Genomic DNA, 10,484 nt, shown 5'->3' on the forward strand with positions numbered 1-10,484 from the left:
TCCCAATCAAACAAGTCCCTACAAATAGGTCAGAGATCATTTTAAGATTTGACTCCTGGCTTTGCCGAGCTCCAGGGAGTGGGGCAGGCCAGTCCCAGCTTGGTTTGATATTTCACAATATAGACATGTGCTGTGCCTGCTGCTTTAGTGCCAGAGAACAATGCTCAATCCATCAGCATGCAGTGGGAAGAATCAGGAAAGCCATAATCTACTGTCATTTTACTCCTGAAAAATCCTTGATGATTTAACCACTACGAGAGGTTTTAGGAAAATATCTAAAGGGAGGAATATCTAAAGAGGAAAAGTTTCAGTTGTGATGGAGCTGGAAAATGTTCCTCATGTGTGAGGCACAGAAGGGGGCACGAGGTGTGGGTGGGGACTCCAGGCTGTGAGCTGTGCCCTGCTGTCATTCCAGGCCGGCTTTCCGACAGAGAGTCCCACGCCCACGTGCACGTCATCGTGGATGATGTCAATGACAATGCTCCAGAGCTGGTTTCTCCTGAGGAGCCCCGAGTGTGTGAAAATGCTGCACCTGGAAAGGTGAGACAGGGAGAGCATTTCTCTGAAACCTGAATTACTGCTTGTCAGTTCAAATAAAAGATGTCTTTTAATACAAGTGAGTCTCAGTTTCCATGCCAAAACACCCGATTATTTCACTGATTTCCAAAACATCAGGAATAGCTCTTAAGGATATTGCACTGTTGGAATATTGACTTTTATCTGCTTGCACACATGGGCTGCACTGCTCCTCTCCCCCCAGGCTGTCACATCTGTGTATTGACAGTTGAGCCATGAAGGACAGTCAAGCTTTGCACAGCAAGAATCAGCAGCTCAGTTCTATCACACAGATGCTTGAATGTGATACTGAGGAGGAAACCATTTCAAACTAGTAAGAGAAACATTGCTGCATGGAACATTATCCTGTAGTCACAAAGTGCACAGATCTGCACATCCAAATTGTTACTACTTGGCAAGTGTTGGTATTTTGGATTTATATGTTTGGCCTCAGACACAAGTGTTCAGCCCATACTGTAATATTTGTTTGCTGAAGACACTTCGAGTCAAGGTTTAGGGGAGGTACCAGTTTAGTGTATTTAGGATGAAGAGGAGAACTGGAGGCACAAAAGGGAAAATCATGGGCTGAGATAAGAACAATTTACTGGAAACAGCAATGAGATAAGAAAATGAACAGTAATAGCAACAATATAAATAACAGATATATATATATATGTATATGTATATATAAATAGACAGTGCAGAGCAGGCACACCACTCAACATGCTCCCTCTGGCTCAGCACCAGCATTATCCCACCACTCCCTCCACCACACCTGCTCAAACAGAAGGAACCCCTTCTCCAGGAAGAGAGTCCCTTTGCTCTCCCAGAAATGACATGAGGTGTTCAAGAATAACCACTGTGCCCCCCTCCCAGCTACTGGAAAAAAAAAAAATTCTTTCCTGGCCAGAACCAGGACACTGCCACTGCCTGAACTATCTGATAGAACACACAATGTATTAATTTCACCTTTAGTTTAATTTATAAAATACCTTTGGGATATAACCAGACACATTTTCGTATTTTATACATCTAATGTACAGCAGGTTGAAGATTTCAAAACCTAAGCATGTTCTTCAGGCATGGCAGTCTCAAAGGCATTCCAGGAATGACAGTCACACCTCAGAGTAGGCTGAGGACTTCAGAAGACACCATCTTAGACACTTCAACAAGCCATATGTCTTTAAAAAATGAGGCTTTTTTCATGCTTTCATTACACAAAATTTGAAGAGGCAAAACTGGTCTTTTTGAAGACCCACAAAGAAAAAACAGAAACTGAAAAAACTTGAAGAGGAGTATCCTGAGGTGCCTGTGTCCTGCCCTGAAACGGAAGGGTTACACAGGACACAGAGCCCAGCTCAAACACCCCACATGCTTTATCTATCACTGGAGGCAATGTACACTGAGAACTGTGACCTCTTCTATCCTTGCAGGTGATTGTCAGGATTTCAGCTGTTGACAAGGATGAAACATCTCCCAGAGGCTTCTTCAGATACTCGCTGGCCACAGAAGACAGCAACTTCTCCCTGATTGAGAACTACGGTAGTGTATCCCTGCAATGCCTCCCTCAGCTGCCAGAGCAGGACCCCAGGGCTCAGGGAACAAAAGCTGCAGCACTGACCTGTGGCTGGTCCAGCTGAGCTAAGTAACATTTTTAAAGGCTCAACATACTGGAAAAAAAAAGCATGTTTAATGAAACCACAGTTTCACTGGGTTCCTGAAAGGCTGGCACTGTCTAAGGGTGAGAGGCTGACTGGTAATGTGTGAGGACAATCTGGTGGAGATTATCACCTAATGGGATGTCCTTACTTCTGGTGGAGATTATCACCTAATGGGATGTCCTTACTTCTTCCAGACAACACAGCTAACATCACTGTCAAATATGGGCAGTTCAATCGGGAACTTGTCAAATTCCACTACCTGCCTGTCCTCATCTCAGACAATGGTGACCCTGACCTCACCAGCACAAACACTCTGCTCATCAGTGTCTGCAAGTGCAATGAGAAAGGCAATTTCACCTTCTGTGAGGAGAGGGCAAAGCAGGTTGGCGTCAGCATACAAGCACTGGTGGCAATTTTTATCTGCATCTTCACAATCATTGGTGAGTATCTGACTTTTGGAATGTTCTCTGCAGCACAGTGAGAGGATGTTTTGTTCTTTCTTTAGCTGAGATCTACAAAAGCTTTGTGGCTATGAAATGGTCACAAAGCCAGAAATGCTGTACCTATGTGATTCATCTCATGTGCTCGTCTCTCTGGCCTGTTAGAACAGCTTCAGCTGCAAAGCTGCTCACTCCTCTAGACAGGCTATTGCACACATGTATAATATACTTGATTTACTGGTACCAGCCTCATACACAGCTATAAAACAGGAAATTTGGGCTGGGGCAATAACAACAAGATTCCTGGTTCCTATGGCAGGAACTAGTCTGGAAACCCTTGAAGCAGTACAGCGAACATAAATACATTTGTGACAAATCAGCAGACCAGTGCCTGTTTGCTGCATTTGAAATCTATCAGAGAAGGCTGAGTACCTTTTCCTTGCCTGAGAACTGGCCTGTTTTACAAGTACCACATAAGCAGCATCTGATGCTTGGCATTAAGAGTTCAAGGCAGTAGTTGATTGAATGACCTTGTGACACCATGCACTTGTGATTCCAGCTCAAGAGTCAGGGGGACAATCTCTGTCCAGACTGAACTCCTTCAACAAATCTTACAGTTAAATAGAAATTTTTAAAATAAATATATGTTAAAAAAAACCACTCAAAAAAAAACCCCAAAAACTTCAGACTATGTTACATATCTTAAATGCAATTTGTTTTAATGCCTTACTTCTCTATTCACATGCGCTCATCTAAGTTTCCTTTGCAGTGATTGTGTTGCTGATTCTGCTGAGAAGGAGGCACAAGAAGGACCTGAGTGGGCTGGGGAGGAGCGTGGCAGAGATCCACGAGCAGCTGGTGACCTACGACGAGGAAGGCGGTGGCGAGATGGACACCACCAGCTACGACGTGTCCGTGCTCAACTCCGTCCGCAAGAATGGCCTCAAGGCAGAGCCCGCTCCCTCTCCCTATGCACAGGTCCAGAAACCTCCTGGGAACATCACCCCTGGAGCTGGGGGCATGGAGATGATGATTGAGGTGAAGAAGGATGAGGCTGACAACGACAGGGATTTGCTGCCCTACGACACCCTGCACATCTACGGCTACGAAGGCGCCGAGTCCATCGCGGAGTCCCTCAGCTCTCTGGGCTCGGGCTCCTCAGACTCAGACATTGACTATGACTTTCTCAATGACTGGGGACCCAGGTTCAAGATGTTAGCTGAGCTGTATGGATCAGAACCAAGTGAAGATTTTGTGTATTAAGCTCAAACTAGCCATGAGTTTTCTCCCTCCCACTACAGATTGACACCAAGAGACTGCCAGTGGCCAAAGAGGAACTCACAGCTCTTCCCTCAAGGATTTCAAATAGGCATGGAAAAAACCTGCAGTAGGGTTAAAAAGACATACAGAGATCACCTATATTAACTTCCCCCAGCACTACTGTCCTCGCTAACAATCATTTTTTGCCCCAAAATTCCTGTTCACTGATCTGCTCAAGTCTTCCAGAACACACCTCCTCACCCTCTCTTCCCCACTTCTCCAGGTTTTGTCCCCAGTTTCTCCCTCAATCCTCTCCTCCTGTGCTGTTTGCATCCACATGCATCCAAGGTCACCCTCTGCTGGGAGAGAGAGGCTCAGTGCCATTGGGAAGGGATGTTTTAGCCCCCTGGATCTCCAGCTGGCTGCTTTGCCTGCCCCTACTGCAACATCTTTATTGATATTCCACACTTATGCTCACCCAGCAGAAGAGAGGAGGAACATATGGTCTATCACTTAGTATTAGAAATTATTCCATCATTTTCAAAAAGAAGCATTATTTTTTCCTTATTTTCCCTTCTATTAATTATTTTTGCTTTATAGTTTTCTACTACATCTATGAGTTACTCAAGATAAAATTAGACAGGAATTTAGACACACAATCTGGTTTCATCTGTCATTTTTAACAGCCTGATGACAATTTCAGGCACATTTCTGGCATGCTAGAATTTGCTCCAGCTAGCAGCAAAATTGTTTTTTCTCTCTGTAAATAGAATCTCAGTGTTACTCAATGGAACATGTCCTGTAGGGCAGGAAATGTGGAGATCAGGGGAATGTCAAGACTCCAACACTGTAAATCTCTCTAGATGGAAATACAGGTCTCTCTAGATTTCTAAAGAGGTTGAATAGGGGGTTTATTCAGCATTATTAAAGCAATAGCATTTTTTCAGGGACAAAAAATGAAGGGCCTCATTACTGTGAAACTGTTGTGCTTTTTTTCTAAGCAGGTACTGTAAAAGGAGTTTTTTCCACCTAGGAAAATACTGTAGATTCCCATACCAGAATGCTACACACCCACACATTGGGCTGCTTAAAAGCACCACAAATGTAAGGCAGGTTTGGAGCTGCAGCCACCACATTTCTGGAAAGGGACTGTGCTCAGACTCCCACCTGTGAAGAGCCACAGAATGACCAGAATGAAACTTCCCACACTGGAAGGGACCCAGCCAAAACCTTTTGGGAAAAGTGGGTCCCTTGGGACCATGGCCTGTCTCTGGCTTCCAGCAGTGCAGAGTCCTGTTGCCTCCAACAGGAACAGAGCCCTACTACACAAATCCTCCACTGTGCAGGGTCTGTGCTGGAGCTGTATGTATTAGTTTAGTTGATTTGATTATTTAAATCTGGTAGCTAACCAAATAATATTAAATCTTTTTTTTTTTCTTTCTTAAACAAGTATAGTGGAACCTCGCAAATTTGTTTTTACTTGTTCACATCATCTACAGTTCACACTCCCTTCCCCTGAAATGTTTTCTTGGCAGGAAATAACAATGCACAATCATGGTCTCACACTGCTCCTCACTGCTGTAAGAAGTCCAGTGCAATACTTGGCTGGACATTAATACAACATCAACAATGACATCACTCAAATTTTCAAATATGAACTGAAGGAAAACTGAGAGAATTCTGTCCATTGGGCAAATCAGCCTTAGAACATAGCCTTTGTTTTTAAAAAGTACATTTTGGGGTGACAGCCTTGGTTTTCTTGTGAATTGGCTCATTGTGTTTTGCTTAATCCAGCCAGCAGTATGTGCTCTAGGGGTTCCACATATTTGTGTATTATAAAGAATGCTAACTAATAACACTTACAGTTTAAGGGTTTTGTCAGTACCTGTGGTATTGGCTATCGGCAGGTAAAGTTAGTTAGGAAATTATTTAGTGCAGTAAGTCAAGTACTTTGGTAGGTATCAGCCAGATTCTATTACCTGGAATTGCTGGTTTTAAGCCTGATTTTTTTAAAGTTATTTTAAGGAACACTGTATCCATTTCCAATGTATATGATGTTTGCACTGGAAGGTTTCTTTTTATACTCCTGTACTGTATTATGTTGTTTTTTTACTACATAAAAGCCAGTCTCAAATTTGGATTTTCTGTGCATTAACGAGTCCCACTCAGCAGACAACATCAGGCTTTGTGCCACAGTGAGCCCAGCCATAAAAACCCTCCAAGGGAGCCCAGCCTAGGCACCAACTCACCCAAGCCAATCCGTGCAGAACCTGTGCAGAACCCGTGCAGAACCTGAACCTGTGCAGAACCTGAACCTGTACAGAACCTGTGCAGAACCTGTGCAGAACCTGTGCAGAACCTGTACAGAACCTGAACCTGTGCAGAACCTGAACCTGTGCAGAACCTGTGCAGAACCTGAACCTGTGCAGAACCTGTGCAGAACGTGAACCTGTACAGAACACCCTGGAATATGGAACCCTCCAGCTTCCTCAGGACTGGCACAGGACAGACACAGCAAAACACATCAGTGCCAGAAAATAAAATCACCCCTAAATTTGCAGCTTTAGGCAGCACCTTCTCTTTTTGCTGCTGCTAATGACTACCCCAGTATATTCCCAAGATTAATCTAGGGCTTTACAAAAGATCACATCCATTTTCCCCAGATATGGCACTTATAATTTACAGAGCCCGGAATAAAGCAAAAAAAGTTCAATTCCTTCACTGCTAATTGCCATGAGCAAACACCAGATCAAACACACTTTAGCACAAGTTGTATTAAAAACACAATAGATGTGCTAATTATCTTATAATGAAATGCATTTTTCCATAGAAAGAATTTGATTAAACAGCTACTTGCAACTTGTGGGAGAGAATCTCACAAAGGTTTTCATTATTCATTTAATTAATATGCACTTTAATCTCTTATCCCTAAAAATATATCATAAATTATTATTTTATTAAATTCAGATCCAGAAGTTCATGCCATTTAATAAAGGGTTGTTTTACTCCCACCCCATTAGAACTTTTTATGAAGCAATGGCTTGTGATGAGAATCCTTGATATGTATCAAAGCAGCAATGAAAAGCTGTTTGAATGTGAACACCTGGCACACAGTGGCACATCCCAGGTAGGGCAGGTGAGCCAAGGTCCCCTTATCAAGGCAAATTTACACCAGCCAGAGAAAGAAAGAGTAATTCTATGATTTATTATCCTATTGCAGTCCAGTGCTGCTGCAACAGCAAACCCAGTGAAACAGAAGGATTGGTTACCAGAGGAAAATCAAATAATCATTTCTGAGCTCTTTTTCTTCAAGAAGTGCCTTCTTCCTTTCCTCCTTTCAGCCCCGAGGGCTTGGAACAGCCCCAGGAGGGCCCAGCCAGCCCTGCACAGGAATTGTCACAGGAATTGTCACCCTGCCAGGGCTGACTGCAGGGGACAGCCTGCAAAGCCTCCCTGCTTCGTGGAGCTCAGGGTTCAGGGTACAGATCCACCTCTATACATTTATTTTACATCTTTTCACTCCCTAGAATATAACACATGCAGGGAAAATGCTCTGGTGGCAGTAAATATGGTGATGCACTCTCTTATTTGGCCAAAACTAATAGTTGCACTTATTTCAGGTGGGGATAAATAATCACCATCCTTTCTGACCTATTATCCTTTTTTTTTCTTCTTTTTTTTTTTTTAATAAATGTTTCAAGTTTGAGAGAATAAGAAATAAAACTCTTCACAAACTTTCTGGAATGACATACATCACCAAGGTGATATCTTTCTCATTGAAATCTTCCCATTTCACAATCTTAGTGTACCACAAGTCATGAAGTCCTACCAGGAAATGAATAAGAGTCTGATCTGATCACAGTGGAAGATTCAGACTGAATCTTGTCCATAGAAAAAAACACAACAGAAAACAAAACAGCAAAGACATTCTTTCAGGCTGCGTCAGAAAATAAGGAAAATAAAACAATGCTTTTATGAGCAATAAACATGCACAGATCTTTGCTGACCGCTCTCACCTTCCTGACTTTGTTCCTGCCTGACTCAAAGGAAAAGGGAAAACCAGCAGTTCCTTCCACTTATCCTCAGTGGAGAGCTGTCCCACCTGCTTCCCCTCAAGACGCTCTCAATTCATCCAGTTAACCCCTGCCTCAATGCCACAATCAGTCAGAAATCTCCGCAACTCTTGAATTCCTCATTAAAAAAGGAAAGCCAGTGCTCTGGGTGAGGGCACCAGAACAAAGCAGGACAGAGCTCCCGGGCAGACACATCCAGCAAACACAACCCCAGAGAGGTTTGCCAAGAGGTCAGAAACAGCTGGGCTGCAAATGGCCCCAGGAGCTCTGGTGGCAGCCCCAGGAGCCCAAAGCCTGGGCTGCAGTTCTGCTCCAAAGCAGAGCGTTCCCACATGGGGGGGATCAAAGGCAGCCCAGGAGCCCCCTCGGCTCTGCCCCATGGATGGGAACAGCGCTGGCACAAGAACTGCTCTGCACTGGGGCCTGAAAGAGCCTGAAACACGAACTGCTCTGCACTGGGCCCTGCAAAGAGCCTGAAACACGAACTGCTCTGCACTGGGCCCTGCAAAGAGCCTGAAACACGAACTGCTCTGCACTGGGCCCTGCAAAGAGCCTGAAACACGAACTGCTCTGCACTGGGCCCTGCAAAGAGCCTGAAACACGAACTGCTCTGCACTGGGCCCTGCAAAGAGCCTGAAACACGAACTGCTCTGCACTGGGCCCTGCAAAGAGCCTGAAACACGAACTGCTCTGCACTGGGCCCTGCAAAGAGCCTGAAACACGAACTGCTCTGCACTGGGCCCTGCAAAGAGCCTGAAACACGAACTGCTCTGCACTGGGCCCTGCAAAGAGCCTGAAACACGAACTGCTCTGCACTGGGCCCTGCAAAGAGCCTGAAACACGAACTGCTCTGCACTGGGCCCTGCAAAGAGCCTGAAACACGAACTGCTCTGCACTGGGCCCTGCAAAGAGCCTGAAACACGAACTGCTCTGCACTGGGCCCTGCAAAGAGCCTGAAACACGAACTGCTCTGCACTGGGCCCTGCAAAGAGCCTGAAACACGAACTGCTCTGCACTGGGCCCTGCAAAGAGCCTGAAACACGAACTGCTCTGCACTGGGCCCTGCAAAGAGCCTGAAACACGAACTGCTCTGCACTGGGCCCTGCAAAGAGCCTGAAACACGAACTGCTCTGCACTGGGCCCTGCAAAGAGCCTGAAACACGAACTGCTCTGCACTGGGCCCTGCAAAGAGCCTGAAACACGAACTGCTCTGCACTGGGCCCTGCAAAGAGCCTGAAACACGAACTGCTCTGCACTGGGCCCTGCAAAGAGCCTGAAACACGAACTGCTCTGCACTGGGCCCTGCAAAGAGCCTGAAACACGAACTGCTCTGCACTGGGCCCTGCAAAGAGCCTGAAACACGAACTGCTCTGCACTGGGCCCTGCAAAGAGCCTGAAACACGAACTGCTCTGCACTGGGCCCTGCAAAGAGCCTGAAACACGAACTGCTCTGCACTGGGCCCTGCAAAGAGCCTGAAACACGAACTGCTCTGCACTGGGCCCTGCAAAGAGCCTGAAACACGAACTGCTCTGCACTGGGCCCTGCAAAGAGCCTGAAACACGAACTGCTCTGCACTGGGCCCTGCAAAGAGCCTGAAACACGAACTGCTCTGCACTGGGCCCTGCAAAGAGCCTGAAACACGAACTGCTCTGCACTGGGCCCTGCAAAGAGCCTGAAACACGAACTGCTCTGCACTGGGCCCTGCAAAGAGCCTGAAACACGAACTGCTCTGCACTGGGCCCTGCAAAGAGCCTGAAACACGAACTGCTCTGCACTGGGCCCTGCAAAGAGCCTGAAACACGAACTGCTCTGCACTGGGCCCTGCAAAGAGCCTGAAACACGAACTGCTCTGCACTGGGCCCTGCAAAGAGCCTGAAACACGAACTGCTCTGCACTGGGCCCTGCAAAGAGCCTGAAACACGAACTGCTCTGCACTGGGCCCTGCAAAGAGCCTGAAACACGAACTGCTCTGCACTGGGCCCTGCAAAGAGCCTGAAACACGAACTGCTCTGCACTGGGCCCTGCAAAGAGCCTGAAACACGAACTGCTCTGCACTGGGCCCTGCAAAGAGCCTGAAACACGAACTGCTCTGCACTGGGCCCTGCAAAGAGCCTGAAACACGAACTGCTCTGCACTGGGCCCTGCAAAGAGCCTGAAACACGAACTGCTCTGCACTGGGCCCTGCAAAGAGCCTGAAACACGAACTGCTCTGCACTGGGCCCTGCAAAGAGCCTGAAACACGAACTGCTCTGCACTGGGCCCTGCAAAGAGCCTGAAACACGAACTGCTCTGCACTGGGCCCTGCAAAGAGCCTGAAACACGAACTGCTCTGCACTGGGCCCTGCAAAGAGCCTGAAACACGAACTGCTCTGCACTGGGCACTGCAAAGAGCCTGAAACAATTCCCAGCTCCAGCGCTCAAAAATGGCTTTTCTAAACAGCTGTCCGGACTTCCCTCTTCCCTCTCACCTCTGAAATTCAGAGCAAACCCCAAA

General features: G+C 46.4%; 1 protein-coding gene across 1 annotated transcript in view; it reads left to right on the forward strand.

Moving 5' to 3' along the window:
- The window catches only part of CDH5 (cadherin 5), a 28,880-nt gene extending 22,826 nt beyond the window's left edge, over window positions 1-6,054 (forward strand). The window contains exons 9-12 of the mRNA XM_014309655.2: window positions 416-540; window positions 1,989-2,097; window positions 2,411-2,656; window positions 3,426-6,054. Of these exons, the coding sequence (XP_014165130.1) occupies window positions 416-540; window positions 1,989-2,097; window positions 2,411-2,656; window positions 3,426-3,919 (974 nt within the window). The 3' untranslated portion in view covers window positions 3,920-6,054. The remainder of the gene's footprint in view (window positions 1-415; window positions 541-1,988; window positions 2,098-2,410; window positions 2,657-3,425) is intronic.
- Window positions 6,055-10,484: the final 4,430 nt, after the last annotated feature.

Source organism: Geospiza fortis, unplaced genomic scaffold (genome assembly GCF_000277835.1).
Source record: "Geospiza fortis unplaced genomic scaffold, GeoFor_1.0 scaffold18, whole genome shotgun sequence".
Lineage (NCBI taxonomy): Eukaryota > Metazoa > Chordata > Aves > Passeriformes > Thraupidae > Geospiza > Geospiza fortis.